The sequence below is a fragment of the Peromyscus maniculatus genome, chromosome 16, assembly GCF_049852395.1.
Source record: "Peromyscus maniculatus bairdii isolate BWxNUB_F1_BW_parent chromosome 16, HU_Pman_BW_mat_3.1, whole genome shotgun sequence".
Taxonomy (NCBI): Eukaryota; Metazoa; Chordata; class Mammalia; order Rodentia; family Cricetidae; genus Peromyscus; species Peromyscus maniculatus.
Window position 1 is genome coordinate 36031016 of NC_134867.1, and position 26965 is coordinate 36057980.

General features: G+C 41.9%; 1 protein-coding gene across 2 annotated transcripts in view; it reads right to left on the reverse strand.

The window, feature by feature from the left end:
• Nucleotides 1-26965, reverse strand: part of Stx7 (syntaxin 7) — a 38505-nt gene that overhangs the window by 7868 nt on the left and 3672 nt on the right. For both annotated transcript variants that reach the window (XM_006986691.4, XM_006986692.4), the window contains exons 2-6: nt 24438-24587; nt 4486-4555; nt 2294-2387; nt 1430-1567; nt 598-650 (exon numbers count right to left, since the gene is read on the reverse strand). In XM_006986691.4, the coding sequence (XP_006986753.1) occupies nt 598-650; nt 1430-1567; nt 2294-2387; nt 4486-4555; nt 24438-24522 (440 nt within the window). In that variant the 5' untranslated portion in view covers nt 24523-24587. The remainder of the gene's footprint in view (nt 1-597; nt 651-1429; nt 1568-2293; nt 2388-4485; nt 4556-24437; nt 24588-26965) is intronic.

Below are 26965 nucleotides of genomic sequence, written 5' to 3' on the forward strand. Positions count from 1 at the left end.
AGAAAGAGGACTTATTATCCACTAAATGGGACATTTTTATCCTCAAGACCAGAATATTGTTCACATGAAAAAGTTTAAAAAGTCAGGCATGGTGGTACATGCCTGTAATCCTGTAAGCTAGACAAGCTGAGACAGAAAGATCTAGAATTGAAGGCCGATCCTGGCTACACAGTGAATCCCAGGCTAGCCTGGACAACACAGTGAGATCTTGTCTCCAAAGAAACCTCAATAAATGAATTAAAACTTCTAAGTATAAAAAGATATTTTACCCAAATTTTACCTCAGTTTCATTACACTCATGGTTTCATCATATATAGTTTAGACTCACTTAAGTATTACAAAGTATACTTGGTAACTTCACATAAGAGTATTTTATTCTTAAAATTATGTAAATAAGTTTATTTGGGTGATCTAGTTACAAATTACATAATAAATATTTTATAAATATTTAATATTTCCCAAACTTACTATTTATTTATAAATATTAAGCTGTTTATTTTTATAATACAATAAAAGCTCTCTTTCTGCTTCATGAACTATAATATATAATACTTGAAAAATTATCTTTTGATTTATTTATTTTTTTTAATTTCTTACCTTTCCCAGGATACAAGATTCTTTTCTTTTGAGCTGTCTTCAGGAAAACCACCCTGAATAATTTAGTTAGAAGACAGAAAGAAAGCAAGAATGAGGAAAAGTAAACAACACTTATGGTTCCCTTTAAGATGGCTTAACTGTATTTTGGGTGGGTATGTGTTCATGTGTGTGCATACATATGGGTGTGTACGTGTGCTATGGGAGGAGGGAAGGTATTTTGGGTGGGTATGTGTTCATGTATGTGCACATGTGAGTGTGTGCATACATATGGGTATGTGCAATTGGAGCAGGGAACGATAAGTTCTGCTTAAGTAATGACAAAATAGTATCTTAAACTGACAAGGAGAGAATTCGATGTTTACAAGGACCAAATAATAAATAGAATTTAGCTTATACTTAATGTCATTGTGAAACTCTACATTAAAGAGTGCAACCCCAACTAATGGTGGATCCTGTGAGAATTTAAAACTAGATTAACTCAAACGTTTCCAGGCTTCTATTCATTCTCAGACTCCCTTGGCACATGCACTGAGTTCATCATCGTAGCCTGGCACACACCCGAGCACCAAGCCTCAAACCAACTTGCCATGAAAAGACCACCCGGACTTGACCTCTAACCTTTGACAAACAGGTTTTTCTATTTTTATGTAGTGTGTACTCTGCTATTGCTCCACAAGGAGTAACTCCAACAATATACGACATTATTCTTCTTAAAACCTGAGGAGACATCCTTAAAATAGTCACCGACTTAAGAGTGACCCAGACCTCTACAACTTTGCACATCAGGATGACGCAAATGCCATGCCTTGACCACATCGCTCATAACACTCACCGATACCCTGGAGCTGGCTCTCACTCGGGCAACAAACTCTTTCTCTCTCTCAGCGGCTTGCCGCTGGGCCTTCTGAAAGTTTGTCAGCGATGTCGTGAATTCCGCCACTAATCGGTCCTTCTGTATCTTTCTTTGGCGCTAGAGGGGAGGGAGAGAGACAGCCTGCTGGGTCAAGGAGAAGCTCACTGGGATCTGCAACAGTCGCTTCACCACTCTTGGGCTCTTTATTTGATCCTAAAATTGTCCCTCCGTCTCCAGTTACAGAGACTATCTGATGGACTCTCGGGCACCTTTCTAATGGGCTCAAACGCTTGCACTTTTGTCTTGAGGCGAAAGGCCTGCCCTACAGGATTTCTCACCTTAGACTTTTTTGTAGTGGCTGATAAGTGGATCAAGGCCTTAATTTTAGGTAATCCCCCTTTTAGGTAAATAAAACATATATATATATATATATATATATATATATATATATATATATATAATAACTTGCAGTAAGTAAGCAAGGAGTTAACTGTGCCCCCAGGCACATCTTGAGTGTGTGTATGTATGCTGGGTGTGGGGGGTTGAGGGGGGGGGCAACATCCCTGCAAAGCCAGGAAGCAATTACACAGGAGGCATTATCTCAGTATGCTCTTAATTATGGGTCAGGGCAACTACATGGAAATAATTTCTGCTTTATGGAACCACATGACACTACCTGAACAACTAAATACAGTTTTGTGTTCTTGTAACTAATCTCAAATACAATTTTTTTTTATTTTGGTCGCCTAACTTCCTTTGTAGCATCACAGTTCAAAGATCCGACCATGCATTTAATTTCTTTCACATTCAGGACATCAAAACACGCATCTGAAAGCCCGGTACCTGCTCACTGGGGGTGGTAGGCAGCGATCCAAACTCCTTAATGTACTTATCTGTTTCTTTCGCAAGTTGGTTAGTATACTGCTGCTTCTGCTGCCTAAAGTGAAAAGAAAAAACGAAAGGAGAAACAGAAGGCAAAACCACATCATAGCCAAAGAAGAACTCTGCCACTCTGTGTCAACCCTAATAAAAGGCTGTAGTGGAACTGGTGTTTTGTCTGGGTATTCATAGTTTCAAACTATAAACTATAAAAGTACTCATAGTTTTCTGAACGGGCTGTCAATTTCTTCTGCCAAACCAAATCTTTAGGTTCTATTTTTTTTAAATAAATATTAAGAACTATGACATAGAAAGGTCTTCATTCACCCAGAATAACCACGCTTAGAAAAATAAATATGAATTGTTATTACCGATAAGTGAAAATCATTAGCTATCAATGAATATGACTCCAGTGAGAAGGGCATGTAGTCAGGACAGTGCTGGCTATCTGGTCCTTTACATCTGAGAATGTGACAATGTGCACAGCTCGGCTCTGTGTCTCCCCTGGGAGGGCATCTGAGGAAGAAGGACTATTTGTTTTTGGCCAGTTCCCAGGTGTGAGGTACATCTTGTATGTCTTATTTCTTTATATGAACACTTATGTTCCACAAACACAAAGATGGAGGAGATTCGGTGACAGTATAAATTTACTAGTAGTTAAACTTGATGGAGAAGATCTAACAGGGCTTCCTTATTAACAGACCTGAATACAACAAACGGGTAAATTACACCTAGACCTGCATTTTCCTAGATAAGTTATAAAGAAAAAAGTACGAATTGTAATGAAAAAACTTGATATCCAGCAATACCATCTTGCATTAAAGGGATGCTTAGGAACGACACCAGGGCCTCCCTTGTACATCTCTTCCGTTACACATGGACTGCCAGTGAGGCTCACAATAAAAAGATGCTCAGATGCAGATGCCTGTCTAGAGCTAGTGAGGAAGACTAATAGCCAGCTCACAGCTCTAGAACACCAAATGCCCATGCTTAGACCTGCTTCTCTAAGTCTCTGGAACAGGAGAGTCAAAGCTCTCAAAAGGCAACCTGCATGATCATGTCTATGGATTCAGAATTTCCGCTGTTAACTTCACAACAATAATGTGACTATGTATGTAAATGGAAATATGTATTTCCATTGCATTGCATTTCAATGAGTGATGGTGTACTAGCTATGAGTCACCCCCAACATCCATTCTATTGTAGAAAATAAAACATAAACTACAGACAACTACAAATACTTCAAATGGTACTTTTTAAAAAACATGAGTTTCTACTATATATCTTTTTATATCGTCTTTGTACTTTTGTTCCAGCTAATTGTTGTATGGAGATACATACAATGCTGTGTGTATGTGTACGTGTGTACGTGTGTGTATGTGTGTGTGTCTGTGTGTTTGTATACGTGTATGTGTCTGTGACCCTGTGTGTGTATATGAGTGTGTGTGTGTGTGTGTGTGTGTGTGAACTGTAATCTGTAGCTATTAAAGTTCTGAGGACTTAAGAGGTTCTGGCAGATATTGGGCATATCACCAAGGCTCTGAAAGAGAGATTTTCCTTACTAGAAATGGTTCTATATGTGAACATCATATTTTACAAAGTTTAGATGAGGAAAGATAAGAATACTATAAAATCTATAAAACACACAAAGTACTATTATTATTCCTACTGGAATTTTTACTGAAACATATGTAACTTCTGTGTGTGCCTGTGTGTGTGTGTGTGTGTGTGTGTGTGTGTGTGTGTGTGTGTGTGTGTGTGTGTGTAAGTTTTGAGACAGAGTCTCACTGTGTAGCCCAGGCTGGTCTGGAACTTACTCTGTAGCCCAGGCTTGTTTTAAATTCTCAGCAATCCTCCTATCTTATTAATTTTCCATCATTTTCTCCAATAAAAAGCCACCACAAAAGCAAATTCTCTTTTTTTTTTTGTCTTAAAAAACAAACAAACAACAACAAAACCAAACTGGGCAGTGGCGGCACACACCTTTAATCCCAGCGCTCTGGAGGGAGAGGCAGGCGGATCTCTGTGAGTTCAAGGTCAGCCTGGTCTACAGAGTGAGTTCCAGGACAGCCAGGGTAGTTGCACAGAGAAACCCTGTCTCATAAGAAAAACAAAACAAAACAAAACAGCCCCCCCCCCCAAGAAACAGAACTTACAGCTGTTGCCTCAATTCTGGTGAATCTTGAGGGGTTCCGAGTTGATTCAGAGTCCTTTGTATTTCCACGGCTGTCATAATAGGAAATCAATGAGTAATTGTAAGAAAAGGTACAGCCACAGAAAATATTACATTAGAAGCAATAAGGTAATTAAATGATAAAAAGAAAGAAAAACAAAGGCATAATGGTAGATAATAATAACTGAAAAAGAGAAAAAGTAAATGGTTTATTCTGTCTAATCAGTAACAGCAACAGACTGATTTTCCAAGAGAAAACTGAATGAGGACATTGACGTGTGAAACTGTGCTCATGACCCAAAATGGTAATCTCTTTCCTGTGCTACAAAGACTGACCCGAGAGGAGTACATGTAAGTTTTACTTGAATCTACCAGCATAAAAGTTATGGGACAATAATTATGACAATGACATATTTTACTATAACATAAAGTGAGCATTACAGCTTGAAACAAGAAGTGTATAACACAATTAGAAATGTGATTTTCAGTTATCTGTGTAACAATTCACACAGGTGAGGGTAAATAAAGAATGCTAAAACCACAAGCAATCTCAGCCATCCCTGAGAGATGATATTTAAGAGATAACCTTTCCACTGATAAATGTATTGTTTAAAACAAAAGCTCAAAGTCAGTACCAACATGGGATGAAATGGCATTAGGAACCATATGCAGGATGTGGTGAGAGAGTCACAAGCATATATACATATACATATATATATATACATATACATATATATGTGTGTGTGTATATATATATGTATATATATATCGCCAAAATGTTTAACCCAAGATTAACTATGAGGATGAAATTGGACCAATTTAGACTATGGGATAATCTACAAGACAGCTGGTTGGTCTATAATTGTAAAACCATTAATAATTCAGGGATTCTGTGTGTGACAGAAGCTATCATAACCCAAGGACCTAGGTTTCCAGACACTCATGATCACCAAACATTGTTCCTCGTCTTATTCCAGTGAAGATTAAAGACATGGCCACTCCTGGGAGTATGCCAAGTGAAAACACGTTTTATAAAGGAGAATTCAGGAATTAAGGAAAAGTGAGAAAAAGTTCCAAGACAGGGAAGAGTTTCCAAGAGAGGAAAAGGCCTTTGAACTTCCTTGTCTAGTCTTTACATGGCTATGGCAGCAACTGGACAACTGTTAAGCTTGGTTACTTCTCTAGGCTATCAACAGCCAAGACAATGGAGGGCACGGACACTCTATGCATGGCCCCTGGCCCAACCAGATTGATGGCCATGCCCTCCCTGTCCATGACCAAGTTAAGGGATGTTGAAGCCTCCCTCCTCCTCTGCCTATATCTGACTTGTGCTTTGTTAGCTGATGACATTGACTGGCTGTAAGCTGTTAGTCCTGGTCAGTGTTGCCAACACTGATCTTGCAGGTGTCTTTGATCACACATTTACATGATCAACTTGTAGCTTTACCATGGCAGAGACCCAACTCTAACCTAGCCACCAAGATATAGCTTCAGTCCTTCTTGGCCACCTTTGTCTATGGATCATCTGGAATGGTCTCATAGGTAGAAGTCTATTGTTCAAAGCCATCTTTACTTACAATTTTGTCTGCCATAAATAGCTGCATTAGGATTAAGGATGTATAAAAGGACAACAGTGCTTTCCGTGTGTTCCCCCAAAGTGTTCACGGGGCCAGCTGGCTGCCTTAACTGGCCTAGAGCCCTGTTTTAACTATCTCCTCCTCCCCTATGCATTCTCTCCACCGTTGTATACAGGTTACACTTAGACTCTGGTCCACACTCTCAGCAACGCTGTCACTCAGTCCTCTAGGGACTGCACTGGGCACAGGAACAGGAGGGGGGGGGATATCGACTCAATCTCATTTTACAAAGACATTGATAGCCATAGAGAATAACTGATGTACAAGAAACTGCTTTTGGTAAAGGAGCTGGGATTAAAATAGTCATTTCCTGGCTTTTGAATTAGTATTTTTTTCAGTGTGATAGAAATACTGAAAGGGGTCATTTCCTGGCCTGAGTGTTTGGTCAACACCAAGGAGTCAAAAGTCAAGTGTCCCTAACTTGTACAAGCAATGGAAAGAAGCCGCGCGGAGACTGCATGGACCCAGCACCCCAAGTGAGTTCCATGCACCACCAGGGGATGGCAAGGCCCACTCTGGCCTGCTTTTGTCTCCTGTGGGGCTATGAACTAACAAAATGCTAGCATCATCATTTTTCACACCACTATCACTACCTTCCGGTACCAAGGTCATCAAATGCCCTGATGGGCTCAGGATCTGGTTTTGTACACTTTTCCAAGCTAAGATAGCTATTAAATATAAAGAGTAAACACAAAACAACAAAATGAAGAATTTGTAGGAAATTGCGCATTGCCTGCAAAAGTCTAAAATATTTACTATTTGATGCTTTAATAGAAAAGCTGACATCCCCACTCTGATTTATTAAACATTAACTAAATTCTGTATTCACAAGCTCCACTCAACCCTGAATGCACTAAGAACTAATTATGTTACTAAGTCTATTGGGCATAAAGACTTAACAATGTTGCAAACTTTCCACAGAGGATGTTTGGGCATCAAGCTGACCCCCTATAATTTTCAGAAAGTATGTGTTACTAGTGCTTGGGAGGCACAGGCTTGAAGTGTTACACTGTTAATTTAGAAGCTGGATTACAGTTATTCTGCATTGCCGATGAACTTCTTTGTAGAAGACTTATTACCATGGTGTTATTTTGTGACCCATGGCTTCCACAGACCTTTTTCTCTTGGAGAGTGATGGGGATAACTGGCTAGTGGGATTCCTTTGTCACAACTCTGATCATGCAACACAAAGATACCTGAGGGAAAAATATGCCTTCAGGGAAAAGGCAAGACACTGCTAGGCTGATAGCAAGCAGGCTAGTGATCTGGAAAAAAACCGATGCTCCTCCCCATCTCTTGATGGTTCCATTTCAGTTTATGGTCTTGAGGTGTTTTGGAGTTTACAGGACAGTGATATTCCATTTCAATTGGAATAGACTCAACTAAAGATGAACATGATGAATAAATATTAAGGAATACTTTTCAAATTACAAAAGGAATTCTAGAAATTCCTAATTTACTACATAAGAGGAAAATGTAAATCAAGACTTCTATGAGAATGAAATAAATAAATCATTTTTGCTATTGTCTGCCATTTTGCACTGTTCGTACTATTGCTTACTTCCAGGGAGGGGGCTTTACGGAATACACTACATTTTTCAATAACCTGACAGTATCTCCAACACCTCCACCCAAAAGGGCTTTATTGTTTCATCAAAAACAAGCGGCTCCTGTTGTTGCTTCTTGTTCAATACGTGTGGATGTGCTGCCCTCCAGAGGATATAACAAAAATACTTCATAACAAAATGTGTCTATTTTCCAATTGCAGGTTCACTGGGTGAGGGCTCTGTAGAGGTGCAGCCGGGGGGATGCAGAGTTCTTACAAATGTCTGACAGGGGAGTATGACAGGCTGTTGGGGACCACACAGAGCACCTGCAAATAACCTCCAAACAGCCAAGGGCAGAATGTACCACCACCGTCTTCTAGCACTGAATCCAGAATGACAGAATTGTGACATGTCAGAAACAAAACGGTTGGTGAAACCCTGTGTGACCCTGATGCTCCGATTCAGTCTTTTACTCCACAGAGGACGGACAAGTCTGCACCTACCAGGAAAGGCCACGGGCAAGGGCACCTGAGTCAGCCTGACTTGGAAATGTGATTCCACTTCCTGCTGCTGACTCTGGGCATTTACCTCATCACTCCAACCACAGCTGCTCGGCACTCTCCTGCACAGAAACCACCCAATTCCCAGTTGTCATTAACTAAAAACAACATGGAGAAGCAGCTTGTCCTGGAGACAATGAGAGCCAGCACATGGACACTAACAGAAGCAAGCGGTTGGTCATTTTCTCTTATGAGTCAGAAGTGAACACTAAGAATATCCTTATTAACTGTCGTGACTCATGCTTTGAGGAGAATTCAGTAGCATTCATGTCTTGGTTAGTTTTAATGTCAACTTGACAAAAGCTAGAATCATTTGGAAAGAGAGACTCTCAATTGTGAAAATGCCTCCTTGAGATCAGGCTAAAGGCAAGCACAGAGCACATTTTTTTTTTTTTTGGTTTTTCGAAACAGGCTTTCTCTGTGTAGCTTTGCGCCTTTTCCTGGAACTCACTTGGTAGTCCAGGCTGGCCTCGAACTTACAGAGATCCACCTGCCTCTGCCTCCCGAGTACTGGGATTAAAGGCGTGCGCCACCACCGCCCAGCTAACAGAGCACATTTTTAAAAGCAGTGTTTAATGTGAGAGGCCCCAGCCAATTGTGGGTGGTGCCATCCCTGGGCTGGCGGTCCTGGGTTCTATAAAAAAGCAGTCTGAGCAAACCATGAGGAGCAAGCCAGTGAGCAGCATCCCTCCATGGCCTCTGCATCAGCTTCTGCCTCCAGGTTCCCACCTGGTTTGAGTTCCTACCTTGGCTTTTTTCAATGGACTGTGATTCAGGATATGTAAGTCAAATATACCCTTTCTTCCCCAGTTGCTTCTGGTTATGGTGTTTCATCATAGTAATAGTCACCTTAACGACAATAATCTACAATATACTGCTGGAATTAGAGGTAATGATAAAGACATCAGCAGGAACGCATTTTAATTAGGAGGGACGAGTCAGCTGGTACCTGACAATGGCATGTACCCAGCAGCTGTTACAAGTGACATACAAAATCAAAACAGAACTAGAAAAAGCCTTAAATGTTAAAACAGTCAAATCTTCCTTCATCAGTTTCTACCTGTATTAAAGGGTGGTTTGGAGTATTAGAAGGAAATGTATGGGAACAATTGGAAATGACCTAGATCACTATAAGAATGCAAGGCATTTACTAGCAAGTTTGAAAGCTGAAATTCAGGTTCATTGTGGAGCATGAAGTGTGCAGGGAATGCTCACTTGGTTGAAAATGTGTAAAACACAAAATGGATTTATGGGAAAAGTCAAATGAACTTGGCTTATTTAATATCGAGAAAACTGTGCTCTAATCCCCAAAAAAGCAGATCACATGTGGAAAAGTTTCCAAAATACACACACACACACACACACACACACACACACACACACACACACACACACACAATGGCTGCTAAAAACCTAGTGGCCTCTTTTCAAAGTGTTTTATCTCTTGTCCTGTCCCGTCTTGTGACTCAGCACAGTGGAGTTAATTGTCTGGGAGGGTCCAAGCACTGAGCAAACCACGGAGGCCATTTCCTGGTGGAGAGGAAAGAGAAACCTTTGCCTCCAGAGGCCCAGTCCCTAGTGTCCGGTCTGCTGCCCAGCTCAGCATCCCTGCAGACATTCCACCCTTCCTCTGTAAGGCAATCTCAGGTCTAGAACATGTCTAGGTTTCTCATCAGCTCCCCACATGTAAGTCAGCAAAGTCCAGTTTACTGCTACACTGGATTAGTAGAGGGTAATTCTGTGGATCTGGTTCTTAATAACAAAGCTCAAAAGCAAGTCTTTTTTTTTTTTTAAACTGGATTTCCAGATGAGCAGACATGACAGGCTGGACCTCTTGGCAAGGACATTCTGCATTCCTGTGTTAACACATGCACTGCTGAGCCGCTCTGCTCTTGGGTAAATTGCTGAGTTGCTTGGTGAGGTCCTGGCTCTGCACAGTAGAACTGGGTAAGAAGCCAACAGAGAAGGTCTGGGCTGTGGGGATGTCCTGCACCTTGCAGTGATCCAGCATTCTTGATATCGGATTGCTTCCTCCTCTCACCCACGGGAGACAGCCCAGCTATTCTGTCGGAAAGCAGCAGCAGAGGACAAGCTGAGTCACTAGGTCACCTCAAGCACATACGGCAATGGGTTTCCGAACCCTTACCTCTGTCCCAGTGTCTGAGCTGAGCTCACTGGCAAGATACCACGCAGCTGTTTCTAAGTTACTAAGGACAGATGTCGGCTTCCTTTAGGAACTCAGCAGAAGCTTGATTCTGAATCCTTCCTTCCTTCCCTCCACTATCCAGATGCACAGAACAGATGTGGGGGTAGGGGTAGGAAATCCCTACAAATTATATTTTCAGAGGAATGAAAATAAACTTAAGATTGGATAAGCATAGGCCAAAGGAACAGAAATAAGCAGGTGCCGGGCAGCTAACCACATGGATAGACAGGGAACCACATGGATGGACAGTGAACCACATAGATGGACAGGGAACCCCATGGATGGACAGGGAACCACATAGATGGACAGGGAACCCCATGGATGGACAGGGAACCCCATGGATGGACAGGGAACCCCATGGATGGACAGGGAACCCCATGGATGGACAGCGAACCCCATGGATGGACAGCGAACCCCATGGATGGACAGGGAACCCCATGGATGGACAGGGAACCACAACAAATGCTGAGTGAAGTTAAGGAGGACGAACGGCTGTCACTCACAGACCCTCACTATGAATGGAGCATCCCCAGTCCAAAATCCAAATCTCATTTTGAGCACGTACACAATGACACAAGAAGAAAATTGCAAACTATAAAAAAATTTCCCACAAAATCACTATGAAAATATTGTACACAATTATCTTTAGGCCACGTGTTCAAGGTATATATGCAACATGATTAAGTTCCAACTTGAAAGAGGAAGAGAGAAGAGAGATCCCCACCCACTGGCTGGTGCTGGGCAGTAAAGAACTTGGCAGCCTGCCAAGGCAGGTGGGTAGAGGCGGTTTGAACTTAAATGAAAGGCTAACTGTTCTCCAAAAGGAGAGGAACAGCTTGGGAAGAGGTGGCTGTGTATCTTGGGACACTAATGTTAAGGAGTGATCAAGACTTAGGAACAACCCTCCAAAGCCAAGACAATACTAGGAGGCAAAGAAGAAAGTAATTGAGACCCCCCCCCCTTCCCTGAGGGGAGCACAGACTGGGGAAGAGGGGTCCCTGAGCAGGGAAAACAGTCATTTTCTTTTCCACACATCAACCTCCTGGCCGGAAAATCAAAGTCATCCCATAGGATGACGAAGAGGCACTGAAACTGCACAAAAGATGATCCTAAAATGTGGGAAGGAAGACCCCAAACGAGCCAGAAGACCTAGTCAAATAATTAGACTAACTAACGAGGTTAAAACTAGAGGCACTTGGGAAAGAAAGAGAAGGCAAATTCGGAACTCAAGTCTGAGTGAGCACCAGAGGAACTGATGTGCAGAAAGTGCCCAAGCCCATCTCCTCTGCCCGGGATAGTCTTAGGCATTCTGCTTCCTTGGCCACACTTGCCTCGTTTGATATCTGTAGCTCTCGGCTAACTCTTATCTCGCTCACCCAGACTCCTGTCTTAATTCCTGAGGATTTCAATACACAAGTGGCTGATCCCTTCCACTGCTCACCAAATGATTCTACCCTTGGGCCGTGACTGCATGCTCCTGGGGTATGTCACATGCTGTGTGCCTCCTCCACAAGTCCAGTGTCATGCCAGGCGCATCACTTATAATCATCACCTCCTATGCATCCAGCTCCTTCCCTCTGGCATTCATTCCATAAGCCTGCTATCTATCAGCCCCGCCTCTTCTCACCTTCCTTTTTACTGGTCCTTTGATAAAACACACACACGCTACAGTCTATCTACTGTATCTGCTCCCTTGCCCACATCCTCTAGCCTAACCACTTTGACACATCTAAAAGCATGCCCCCTCTGCCTCGGCACTATGACTGTGAAGCCTCTGCCCAAACCCTTGTTTTGCCATAGTAAAAGCATTTACAATGGCCCGTGAAGCTGACCTAACCTGGCACTGGCTCCTCTTCACCTCAATACCTCAAGTGAGCTGCCATCTGAACAGCCCTCTCTGTGTCTTTCCCCATTCAGAACATCCTCAGATACTGCAAGATGCATTCTGCAAATTGCTTCAATGATGAGTTCAAGTATCAGCTCAACTTTTAACTCCTCGGCAAGCCTACCTGGTTCCCAGGTACTCGCCTCATAGATACAGCCCCCCTCCAGCATACAGTATGTTTTTGTTATTGCTATTGTTCAAACCACTTAATTTTTCCTTTTAACTCATGTCTTTACCTTATTTCTTTTCCCACTAAATATTCACTCTACAGATGCCAACGTCGGTTTTACTCGCTGACCGACCTCTAGCATGCAGACTGTCTAGCACACAACAGATGTTTCATATATAGGGACAGATTATACAGACACACACATTACACTCTGATACAATATGACATGATCTAAACACATAGTGTTATATGAATCAGAAGTGTCCTGAGATCCAACACAAATCTCCCATCACTGTATGAACTCTGAGCAAGTGACTTAAGCATTCCAAAACTAAGTTTTCTCATCTGATAGACTTGATGGCAAAGTCTGATAACAACATTTTAAAAACACAATGATACTTAACACGAGGCACAGAACATGCAATTTCAAGTGCCTTAAGTCTCTAGGTTAAGGTTGGGGAGATGGCGCCGTGGGTAAAGTATTTGCCATGCAGGCATGACACCCTGAATTCAAATCCCTAGAATACATGTAGAGCATGCACAGTCATACTTGTCTATATGCCCACTGCTCCCATGGCAAGATGGAAGGCTGGGACAGGACAGTCCCCAGAAGCTCACTGGCCAGCTTGCCTGGCAGCTGCAATGCAGCAAAAACACCCTGTCCCAGGTGAGTCCCTGCGGTTGTCCTCTGACCACCACACTATGGGACATATGCCTGTACTTCTATACTTAAACATGAACACACACACACACACACACACACACACACACACACACACACACACACACACACTAAAAAACTAAAAAATAAATAATATACTAGATTAAGACAGCAGATGTGGCTGTACATGCTATATTAAAGATAAAGCCTTCCACATTCCCAAGGAGAACAACGATCCATGGCTACCAGCAGATCTTGGTTATGTCTTTGGGCATTCTCTTTGACTTCATAGGGGATGAAGACAAATCCATCTATAGAAGTAAATGGTCGTAAGTCACATCACTAATTCATTACTGCAGCCATGGTGTCTTCAATGATCACGATAACTATACCATAGGAGGAAGTCTAAGAAGGATAAATACATCAAAGCAGAACACTATTCATGTCCTATGTGGGTTCTTCCAAAGTAACTAGCAGTATCAACTACTTTAAGCAAAACCCTGTTTGGTAAACATATAAAAGGCAATTATTCTTTATAATGAAAAATCCTGCTCAGACACTGGTAAGAGCAAACAAGCAAACAGTTTTATAAAGAAACCAAAGAAACAAGGATAAAAATTGTCAAACTAAATCCAGGAAACAAATACTAGTCAAACCTAAAGAACAACAAGTCAGCTTCCAGCCAACCAAATGCACATGAGGCCATTGCACAACTAACCACAAACTGTAATTTCATAGGAGGGAAGTAACACTGTAATGCCATCAATCCCTGGACACAGATTATAGTCATGGTGAATAAAGCTAATAATAACTGTCACTGTTTAAGTAAATGTAGCATCATATGGGCAACACTGTGCTTTATCTATGCAGATCTCCAAGGATGCATTCCTATAGACAGCATACATACAGATCCCCAACTCATACACGTACATGTGATCTTAAGATAAAAATTCCATGGATAAAGGATTGTTAAAAGAGAGATGCAACACCCAATAATGAAACGCATGAAGCTAGCGGATGCAGGAGAAAAAATAAATAATGAAAAAGATACCCTTTGTATATTATCACCTCATTTTCTTAAAAAATGTCATGTACGTACTTTGCTGGCTGAGACATTAAAACCTTTGTCTGAAAGACTAACATTTTAATGGGGAGCACAGAGAAAATAAATAGTAATTAGACTTTGATTTTTCTGATAAGAGACATTATAAAACCAAAGCAAGCGGATGAGGAAATGATTGGAGAACAGATCAAACAAAGCATCACCAAGGATGCACCGAGGCCACCTGAATGTCCCTAAAGGAGCCATCTGAAAGACAGCAAGCACAAAGGCTCTGAGGTGACAAAGGGTCACTCCAAGAAGGTGCAGTAGGAACCTGAGGTGGATGATGAGTGGGCGCAGGGGACAGATTAAAATGTGAGCAATATTGGGGTTCACACTTGATTACAGAGCCAAGAAAGATGAGTTTTAAACAGGGGTCACATGGGGGAGGGAGGAACATGAGCTGATCTATAGTTTTAAAAGTCTGCCTTGTTATAAGTGAGAAGACCAGGTAGGCAAGAAAGGAAGCAGAGAGAACAATTTGGAGGGTGCTGTCATTTGAAGTAGTAAGAACAATGTGGACCTGGGTGGTGACAGTAGAAATGAAGAGAAATGGACAAGATGACGTAAAGAACCAGTGGGCTATGCACTTAGACTGGCTCCACCCATGGAAATCTCACAAATCAGAGTGCAGGATGGATACCAAAGGGAAGAGAGTTCATGCTCAGGGCATCAGCCCAGAGATGATTGAGATGATTCACACACAGGGAAGTGAGAAACTTCCAGGAAGCACCTTAAAGCCACCGATTAAGAGTTGAGTGCATGAAACAAATACGAGTATATTCATGCTTCACAAACAGCAGCCCCACTCTACCTGTAGATCAAGTCACTAGAGAGAAAAAAAGGTGTCTTTCTCTTTAAGATTCCAGTGGATAAGACATATTCTCCTACCTATCTGTCCTGTATCAACAATTCAGCCAGGAAAAAAATCATGACAACACCAAAGCTATTGATGTGCAAGGGGGTAAGTACTCTCAATCACACATTTCCAGGTGCTGTGGCAGGAAAAACAGGTAGACTGGACTGCAGAGGAGGAGGGAAGAGGTGAGTTTTCACCTCCATTTCCTCCACTAACACCGCCTTCTCGTTCCACCAAAAGACCCCCTGGAGAAAAATCACTTCCTATTTCCAAATGCACATGATTCCAGAAAATCTGCTCACTTCTTAAGACTGGAATCCTTTTGACAGGAAAGTCTGATCCGGCTCCAAAAAGAACAGTCAAGATACTGGCTTCCCTTTTGTGCAGTCATGTGTTAAGGGTAAAAAAAGAAAGAGCGTCTCTTCACTAGACCAGAACATATTTCCACCCAGACCAACAAAATGACCTAGACTTTGAAAAATACTTTTATTAATTCTTAAAGAATTTCAGACAATGGATGTGGACTAGACTCATTCCTAACTCCTCCCCAAATCCTCCCAGATCCACTCCCACTTAAGAATCCATCCTCATATAAAAGAGACATCCTACTTCATTTCAAAGTCCTAAGAACCTTATGGCGTCAAGTACTAAGCAGTGGTTCTTCGTCATAAACAAGAACAGTATGTGTGCAGTAAGAATAGTTACTGTGGAGACACTGTGGTTCTTTTAAAATTCTAATCAAGATTATGTCTGATGAAATAGTTGAGTCTATAGGAGACATATGGCTAAAAAAAATGAAACAAATGACTTAACACAAAACATGTTTCTGTTATCTTTTAACGTTTATAGCAAAGGCTCAATTTTTACCTGAGCCTCCCAGAGAGCTTCAGAAAACCAACCTCTAGGAGAAAGCACATGTGATATTATCATGCAAGCTTTAGCAGAAACTTCTGTACTCAAATTCTGCCGGAAAGGCTTTTGTCATTTTCTTTAGAGTTGTTCACTTTCTATTTTATGCACATGAGTGCTATGCCTCCATGTACGTACGTACATCATGTGCCCGCAGTGCTGGGGGGGGGCAGAAGAAGGTGTGACATCCCCTGAAACGGGAGTTACAGATGTTTGTGAGTCACCATGTGTCTGCTGGGGACTGAACCCCAGTCCTCTGCAAGAGAAGCAAGTATTCTTAACTGCTGAGCAATCTCTCCAGACCCCACGACGGGAAGATTTTGCTACCAATGGATTTGATTAGTTTGTTTTCTGAAAGTTTTTTAACCACCTACAATTCTCCTTGAAAAAAAAAAATCCTTACTCAAATGTCAGAATTCTATTTTTTATTGATAAATTTTACTGACAATTTCACACATGTCTATAATACATCCTGGTTACTCTCTCTTCGACCTCTCATCTCCCTTCTGTTCTTGCCAGCCACACTTCTTTACAGTTCTTTTTCTCATATCCATTACACTTTTGTTTTGACCCTCAGAGTGTTGTAGGGCCCCAGCACTCGGGAAGCAGGGGCAGGCGGATCTTTGTGAGTTTGAAGCCAGCCTGGTCTACAGAGCGAGATCCAGGAAAGGTACAAAGCTACACAGAGAAACTCTGTCTCGAAAAACCAAAAAAAAAAAAAAAAAAAAAAAAAAAGAATATTGTAGGGCCGTCGGAGTGACCCTGGGTTTGGAACTATCCCTTAATGGCACAGACTTAACTATAACAACTATGTCTGAAAATTTTTTCCTCAAATACTGTTTCATAGTTAGCTATTCTTGATTCTATTTATCAACTTCCTTCAATTCTTAATTTAATTAATTCTGGCAGGACTCACTCTAGAAACATTTATGCCCATAGCTCCTACCTTCAAATATCATAAAATACAATATAATCCTGATGATACTCCAGCCCAGCAGATCTCAACCTGTGGGTTGTGACCCCTTTGGTGTCTCATATCAGATATCCTACATATCAGATACTTACATTACAATTCATAACAGTAGTAAAATTACAGTTATGAAGTATCAATGACATAATGTTATGGTTGGGGTCACCACACCATGAGAAACTGTATTAAAGGGTCACAGCATTAGGAAGGTTGAGAATGACTGCTCCAGTCGCTCTTATGAATGGCTGCTCCCATCATGGGATCTTGTAAATATGCTCTGTACATCTCATGACAAATGGCCTCTCAGCAGAAAAGCACCACCTTGCACATGTAAGAAGAGTTTCCAGAAGTCCCCAAGACTCTGGTTGTGATGCTTCACAAAGTTGAAAGAGACCATAATCCACATATAAAACCCAAGAAAACCACATGCTACAAGGCGAAAGAGCTAGCCCCCACTCTTTATCTCTGGTCTCAGGAAAGGTACCTACACACACACACACACACACACACACACACACACACACACACACACACACGGCTTGCTGGATTACAGAATGCTCTATGTCCTAACAGCTACATTCTCAAACATCCCGATTTGAATTTCGAGAAAAGCAAATTAAGCTACAACGAGATAAGAATGTTGCTGAAATGGATGAACTTTTAGGCTGTTCATGTTAGCAATAATTGGAACTATGAACTCTGACACACCAGCTGGAGGAAGCAAGCACTTTAGGAAGCTTTTGTTGTCTCTACTAACACCGATCATGCACAAATCCTAAGAGCAACCAACCCAGCCAGTAACAGAAGCAGCATCACTTATGACAGCAAAGGGCAAAACCAAAGCAACAATAACAACACATAAAGACTTCAAATGTTTGTGGTAGTAGAGAAGGGAAACTGTGGTATAAAAGCTTGAAGAAGGAATACTACAAATTAAAACAAATGACCCATAGCCACATACATGAATCCCACGGACTCAAAAGAGAGTGAAGCCCAACCCAAAATAAAACACACCAATTAACTCTATCTGATGAACCTTAAATTAATCCGTGATGCTTAAATCTCAGGGTCCTGCTTATCTTTGATGGACATGGAGGAAGTGTAAGCATGGAAAGGACTCTGGGGGCTCAGAATGGACTCCCTGGTCTACAGGACATGGTAGTGGAGAGTGACTGGACTGCATAGCCGTCAGTCATATATACTATTTAATAATAAATGTATGCCAACTTCTTAAAGAAAAAAATGCTATGCTGAAGATTTCAATATATTTCTTCTACTCTTCAAAAATACAAGTTCTCTTTTTGTGTTCTAAAGACATTTTTTAAATGAGGTCTTTGAGGAACCATGAATGGTCTATGTACAAATATCATTCTCTGGTCAGCCCACAAAGGCTTGTTGACTTCCTACATCACAGGTAGGAGTTGTCTCAAGGAAAATACCGAGGACAAGAGAAGGTCATGAGTGGATATCCCAATGCCAGATATTCTAACAAAAATGCTACTCTTGAACGTGAAACTCAAGCTTTGAGAAACTAACTCTATCATTTCTGTGATGCATGCCGAGCTTCTGGACCTAGGAGACTCATTTGCATAGCAACTCTAGCCTGCTGGGAACAGCTCTCAGAAACCCTGAACTAAGAAGGGCTAGATGCCATAAGAAGCCTGGGACAGAAAGCTCTGTCTATGGCATACAGGCACTGGAGGGAGGGCTGCCAGTACAAACGTCTTACCAACTCTGTTAAAGATCAACAGCCTACACCAAGGGATAAAAATATCCGCTACATCATTCTAATCTTCCATGTTGGAGTTCACATAGAAGTCCATAAAGTTCTAGCTTGTTCCATCTATTCAACTTGTCATTGAAAGGTCAGATTGTTTCAAAGTAAGTAACCATCTACACTATGTAGCATATGCCTGTTAACGTATATGTGCAGACACTTATAATGTCTAAATATTTTGTTTACTGTTAACTATATCACTGCCATAGTATAAGTGTTTGCTATGGAAGCAGATTTATCGCAGTATAGATCCCCTTCAAAAAGAAGTGATTGAACAGCAAAAAAATAAGTTTAAAATACTGTCTGGGGGCTAAGGATTCTGGAGACACAGCTCAGTAGTAGAACACTTGCTTCACATGTATGAGGCCTTCAATTCAATACCTACTACCTCAAAAAAAAAAAAAAACCAAAAACCTCATATCCTATGCTTTGCAAAACAGAACTGCCAGGATACTGTTAAAAGAAAACAAAATTATATTCTTGCTGTTATCTGTGGGTTCCTCTAATAATAATAAAAATGACTGTTTTCTTTTTGGCATAAAAAAAGCTACATGATTCACTGTTTGTATAAGTCTTTATTTATCTGATCAAAACTAGCAGAAACATAAACTTTTCCCACTGCAGGCCCAGGAAGCCTTGGGTTCTGTTTGAGCAGATGCCCACTGTCTAGCTACCTTACTCACAATACCTTCTCTAGACTCATTTACAAAAGCAGGTAATCCGGAAGGACACAGGTTCAATGATGCAAATGTTAGCGTCAAAGAAGAACCTACCATGGCGAAGAGAACCCTTATTCCATCGCGCCTATCTGTATTAATAGCGTTGTGAGACTGGGGAAAAGAGAACTGAAATTTCACGCTTCTGCCTTTCACTTCCACATGTTTCTGCACAGCTCTTACCAGAACGGTGGGCTAGATCTGGACCAGTCACGTAGTTTCACTCTGAACTTGCTTTCATTCAGACACTGGAAACATGCACAGCAGTGCTGGCCACTAAAGACATGCCAAAGTCTCAAGTTTGCGATCAACCAACCAATCCCTCCTTCTCTACTTCCTGCTGGACCTTACGTTCACTATCTCAGTTGTTCAATCCATCTAAACCCGTCTCTTCCTCCCCTTTCCTTACCTGATGCCTTTATTTCGTATTTCACTTAAAGACAAATGTACTCAGAAACAGACTACACTTCCATCGGTACCACATCTGGCTTCACCTTGCAGAGTAGATGAAGGCAGACCACTTTCTAGAGCTGTGATTCTCATCCTTCCTAATGCTGTGGCTTCACGTGGTGGTGATGACCCCCTGCCACACCATACAATTATTTTCATTGCCACTTCATAACTGTGATTTTCCTGCTGTTATGAATCGTAATGTAAATATCTGTGTTTTCCGATGGTCTTAGGCCCCCCCAAAGGATCGTGACCTGCAGGTTTGAGAATTCCTGTTCTAGTGCTATATTCCCAGTCCCCTCTGGCCTTGAAAGACTTTTCTTATACAATTACACTGTAAAGTTCTAGAATTTTCCTTTTCTAGTGGAGAAATGCAACCCCTGCTGTGACCATCATCCATTTCCAAGGCAGTGTCTGGTAGTTATCTACACAATAGTGATTTATCCTTTCTTTCTTAAACACGACAATCCCCAGATGAAATACATTCCTGGCATATAGGTAACCACATCCAAGGCATAAGTATGGGTGAGCAGAATTCTGGGATATCTTTTTAAATGGCCAAAGCAGTTCTTTTTTACCCTACATTAGGAACACAGACATGAGAATATTCTTCAGTGCCACTTGCCAGACATAATTCTCTGCTCCTCCCCACTCGGTATCTCAGCAGCATTAGACATAGATGAGGCCTCAGCATCCTTAAAAAAAAATCTTTATTTTGTTCTTAGTTCTCTGGTCACTCAAATTCTTTATGCTACTTTCTTCCTGACTTCCACAGTTCCTAACACCCTAGTCATTTTCTCTGAATCCTTTTTGATTTAATTCAGATCTAAGGTTTTAAATACAACTTGTACTGTGATCCCATATTACACATTACAAACTGTGATATGGTTCTCAGTTTCCAAATTCATATATCTCAACCATCTGACATCTCCACTCGGATGTCCAAAGGACATTTCAAAATTTACTGGACCAAGGGTGAAGCGATCCAGTGCTAGCATACGTTCCTAGGACTGTAGTAAAAATAAAAAAAGAAATCACTAGAAGGAAACAAAATCCTCCACAACTAGTCCCGGGTGGTAGCCTTTCTCATCTCGTTCACACGTGTCACCATCACTTGTGTGTTCTGTGCAAAAAGTATGACTCCTCTCCTTGCCTCCCAGGCCCGCCCACACAAACCTGCAAGTCCTTGTGGCTCTGTGTGGACACACACTCTTCATGTCTCTCCATCGTCATTGATAAAACCCTGACACGTGACAAAAAATCTCTCTCAATAGACTCTCAATAGCAACCCCAGCGACCCTTTCAAAGTGCAGATCTGATTGTGTCTCTTCTCCTCTTAAGCTCTCAGTGATTTCTAGTGCCTTGTACAGCGAAAAATCTAAACTATCTACGGAGCAGACAAAGCACTCGGGAACTCACCCAGCCACCTCTGATTTCCCCTCCGGCAACTCTAGCCTCAAGTCCTGTGCTGTGGACATGGAGGTTTGTTCTTTCTCCCTGTGTTCTGAGCAGTTCAGCTCTTGACTGCTGTGGGGTGTTGATTCATGGGACCTGCTCCTGTAGCTCTCTCCGCCAGGCCTTCCTCCTACACCCAGGGTGCATCTAAGCAACGAAGCACCCAGCTGCCTGCTTCCTCATCACGCTCACTCTAATTGCCTCATAGGAGATGGTGTTGCTTAACTTTGATGCCATATGTTACCTCCAATTCCACTGTACACTACGAAGGCAGGACCTTATAGATTTGTCTACAGCGACAGTCACATTCTCTGAAACAGCGTCTAATGTGTAATAGACACTCAAAGATCTACTGTTGAATGTGCCGAACGGCATATCACAACAAAAAGTCACTTAGTCTGAAACATCATTTCCATATTTAAATTTCTGAATAAATGACTCGGGAATTATCTGACCACCATTTCTAGTCTCTCGGTACCAACACTCACTCTTGAGGGACAAAGCCATCCTTTAGTAATTTAGACTATGCAAAAGCTCTTCCTCCTTCTCCACTTGGACTCTAATTCCCAATGGCTGGGAACTTGTGTAGCAACCTGAATACAATACATATGGCTTCAGTTTCATGCTTGGCAGACAGTACTTTGAATATCTGAAGATAGTCATTGGACCTTTTCTTGACATAATGATCTCAGTCTTAATTTAAAAATTATTTTAATTATTGACTTGAATCTAGGGCCATGCACATGCTAGCAAAGGGCCCTATCCCTGAACTAAATCCCTAGCCCTCTTTTTACTTTTTGAGATGGGGTCCCACTCAGTTGCACAGGCTTTGAACTTCCTCTGTAGCCCAGGCAAACCTTGAAATTGTAATCTTCTTGCTTCAGACTCCTGAGTATCTAGAATTATAGGCCTGGACCATGAGGCTCAGCTTGGTCCTGTCTTAAGGGTTGTGAACAGTTGCGGGAAGCCTTCTGCATGATCCGAGAGTGCTATGGATTATAACTAGGTTGTACATTTAGCTGTCATCCACACTGGGTAGCAGTAGTCAACCCCGGCTCGGATCATCACGTCTCATCCGGCTGGAGCAACTGATCTCTTTCTTAGCAAGCATGGTCTGATTTAAACCAGCCCTTTCCTCTTCCAGCCCAAGCTTCCACAGGCTCCAGCAGTCCAGGTCCTTCCTGTACTATCCAGTGATTAACACTTCTCTAATCTCCCAGTGGTACAGTCACTCCTCAGCCTCTTGGCACCATGCAATGAGCCCAGAGGACCTATTCTATTTTGGCATCCTTTCTTGAAAAGGGTCTGGATTTTCCATATGTGTAAACTGAACGATCAGCTTGCTTAAACGTCACACGGATGATTACATTCACCTGAGGCCCATCAGTGTTCTGTGCAATAAGCAGCAAGGAAGCCATGGATCAATCTGAAACCAGAGGAGCAGGAAGCTGGAAGAGCCTTGATGAAGCACTCTTCACTGCCTGTCATGAGCAGTACGATGTGCAACGCTACTCCTTCCTGGCTCCCCTGATAGTCGCCAAAGAAAACACAAATTACTTTAACTCAGAGTAGACATCAGTACCTTCTGGGCCGTCTATATTGTAACTTTATTCCCTTGACCTCCAAAGTGCATTGGCACCTCATCTAAATCACTTGTGTAGAACAATATCGAGAGGTTAATGATTAACTTTAAAAAAAATGGTGAGATCGTTTGAAAACATCCCGTATTTTAGTAGTATGTTGGCATGTTGGTAAGGCTGAAGAATAAAAGTGTCTTAATGCAGTCAAGGAGCCCTGGTGTCATAAAGGCACACACCTTTAATCCCACCACTCCAGAGGCAAAGACAGGTGAAGCTCTGTGAGTTCGAGGTCAGCCTGGTCTGTAGTATAGCAAGTTCTGAGCCAGATATATATGTGTATGTGTGTGTGTGTGTGTGTGTGTGTGTGTGTGTGTGTGTGTATACATATACATATATATAGTGAGACTCTCTCAAAAAAAAAAAAAAACAGTTCTGGCAATGTCCCAAAGCACTGAGAGAAAGATGCCTAGAATAGTCTACAGTGTGTGATTAGCTGTGATTCAGGAATTAAGTTGAAAGCATGCCTATGAATATGCGTATGCACACACATATACGTGTGCTGGTGGGTAAAGTGGGTCTGTTGATTTGCTGTCTCTGTAGCAAAGGAAGTTTGCAGGGGAATCCACACCATCTCTCATAATATCTCCCTACACAGATTAAAATATCCCCTCTTGCCACAGTTTGAATGTCATGTTGAGACCTGATCCCCAAAGTCATAGTGTTGGGAGGTGCCACTGAGAGGTGATTAATATATTAATATATTTCTCTCTACGCTAGACTGGTCCTCATGATAGTGATGGTCACACAGGGAGTGTGCCTACCTCACCTCACTCCCCTGCTTCCCTTCCTGCCAGGTGACATCATGGGTGGACAAGTCCTCACCAGAAGTCAGAAGATGCTGGTGCTGTGTTGTTCTCCGTCCTCCAAAACTGTGACTAAATAATGTAGTCCTTTATAACCTGTCCATCTTGTGCATTTTGTTAGAGCAACACACAAAGGAACTACAATAGCTGTGCTTATGTCCTTCCTGCCTCTTTTCATTTTATACCACATATCTGCAGGCACAAAATTAGCCTAAGCCTACCTGTTCGGATTTTATTTTTAATGAATATAAATCTTTTGACCCCTCGCTGGTACTCATTAGATTTTAACCTATGAGGCTAAGCCAGCAGATCTCAACTTCAAAAACCAGGTGGTCTCAGAGTAAACACAAACATCAACTTGCAAATCTTTATTAATGACAGAGTGCAACCTGGGCCTGTGCAGGCACTCTGTTCTTCTTATTAAATTATCTCCATACTTACTCTAAAGAGTTCTAGCCTCTTCAAACGTGTCCTTAGAAGAAGGTTCCTTCCTCCCTCCTCCCTTAATCGCTAAAGTTTTATCACGCTTACCACCAAGTTCAATTAAGAATTGAAAACAAGAGTGGAGTGGATTTGAAACTGAACTCACAGCATTGTGTGATCTTTTGGATGTTAGAAGAGATGCGCTGTGCCAGCTGGGCGGGGTCCCCACCAATCCCTGGAGTGTAAGACATGGCTGGTTGGCTGACTGACTGATTTCATCAGATGCAAGTAGGCTACGTGGATTTCTAGGAGTCACCTAAAAAATACAAAAGTTGTACGATTACATTTTGAAATTATTGGTGTACATTTCCCAAATTACCCACCTGGGAGATCAGAGGGTCGAGAAAGGAAAATGACTACTGCTATTTTCTAGAAAGCATTTATAAGGCCTCAACATATAAGGTGTATACTTAGGTATGATTAATAAGGAGAACAAAGGCTTAGACATGAAGACCAAGTGGAGAAAGATCAATGATATTTGTCAAAGGAAAGGGGAGCTCATGGCCAGCCCTGGACCAAATGATTCATGGCTGATATCAGTGGGAGGCAACCCAGAGAGGGAGAGAGAGGAATGACCTAACAGTAACTACATATCTGTGAAATAAAAACAGTTCACACCTGCTGTCCAGCGTCACTCCACAACCTCCCCTTTAGAGTCCTCCTTCACTGTTCTTTTTAGCACACTGTGGCTTATAACAAGTAACTGGTCCAAAGTAGCGAAACCCCCCATTGATGAAGGTGACATTTAAGCCCAGGGTTCAGGTTCCAAAGTTACTCATGTTTGCTAACATTGGGATTAATCATCTCAGAAGAACAAGTCCTGGTTTCTAGGTTTTGTTTGACCATAATCCAGTATCAAACCACTGGAATTTCCAACTAAAATCTGGTTATGCTCAAGTATCTTTGGCTTTGTACATAGTTGTTACGATGTACTGTTTAGGGAATACATTTCAAAAAAGAAACCTGTATATATTATGTTCTATACTGATATAACTAAGTGATATTTTTGATGCACGGTGGGTTGAATCTGCATACAAGGAGCATGATGGTAGGGAAGGCCCAAAGGGACAGTGCTGGGAGGAAATCTAACAGCTGAGCTGATACAACTGGTTAAACCAACTGGGTCTGTGCACTGTGGAATGTGCCTGGTCATCAGATAGTCTTGCGAGCTTCGGTATATTCTCTACTCTCCTTCCCTGTTCCACGTGAACCAGGTCCTAAATATAGACTCAAAAACAATGTCATTAAAAGCAAATTCCAACCTTAACAAACAGCTGACCCACAGCAACAAGGTAGCAGGAGTAAATTCCCTCCCCGGAAGTACTGAATTGGGGACTATAGCCACGTAAAGAGCTGGGAACCAGGCTGAGTGAGACTAGATCTGAAAAGGTAGAGCTGGGAACCAGGCTGAGTGAGACCAGATCTGAAAAGGTAGAGCTGGGAACCAGGCTGAGTGAGACTAGATCTGAAAAGGTAGGCGTGATCTTTGACACCTGTCACCCCAGCACTGGAGTCCCCAAATTGTAAGGATCCTGAGTTCAAGGTCAGCTTAGGCTTGGAAGTCAATGACTCCAACACCATTTTAAGCATTCTGTGAATCAATTAGATCCTCCATTTCATATATTTAAAGTTTTGAACGTGTGTGTGTGTGTGTGTGTGTGTACGTGTACGTGTGTGTGCGCGCATGCATGCATGCATGCATGCGAGTGTGCTACTATGAGTGTGTGGAGATCAAAGGACAACTTTCAAGAGTTGGTTCTCCCCTCTCACCATGTGAGTCCTGGGGATCAAAGCCATGTCATCAGGCTTGGCAACAAGTATCCCTACCTGCTGAGACAGCTTGTTAACCCCATCCTTTAAAAAAATAACATCTTTATTAAGATATAATTCATATTCCATACAATCCAGTCACTGAAATCATATAATCCAGTGGTTTTAATATGTTAATAGAGCTGTGTGGTAATCACCATGTAACTTTTAAAACACACGTTACTCTGAGAAGCAAGTCCCTACCCATCACTTTTCATCTCCTGTCTGTCCCCAACCTTCTCAGCCATAAAAATCATTAATCCACTTTGTATGTGGAATCATACAATATATGTTATTTGTGAGTGATTTGTTTTTCTTCCTTGTGTTTTCCAGGACCAGTGCCCTGTAGCATCTACCAATACCTCAATCCTTTTAATTGACAAATAATACCGTAAGAAATGGATAAAGACCATTTTCTCTTGGCTCAGTGGCATCTTTCTCTATCAGTCAGACTTCCAAAAGCACCTATGGTTTACAGCCAACACCAACACCCTGTGAATGATTCCTCCTTTAGCCATGGGCACAAATTAGTCTCACATTCATATCTACAAGCCACACCCTTAACACACACTCTCTCTCGTGTCTATATGTCTTTAAAATTACTAGAATTCACCAACTGCCTGTTCAGCTGCCAGTATAACCAGCAACCAGAAATCTCTACCTTGGGTGAAGACACTTAAGCAGCTGGGTCTCCTGCCAGGATCGAAGTAAGATAAGGCACGTCCAGGGGCCAAGTGCTTTTCCACTGTACACAAAGGACAGATCTGATGCTGTCCTGCACCTGCAGGGCCCTCATCAGAGGTACACAGCCACACACTCCCCTGA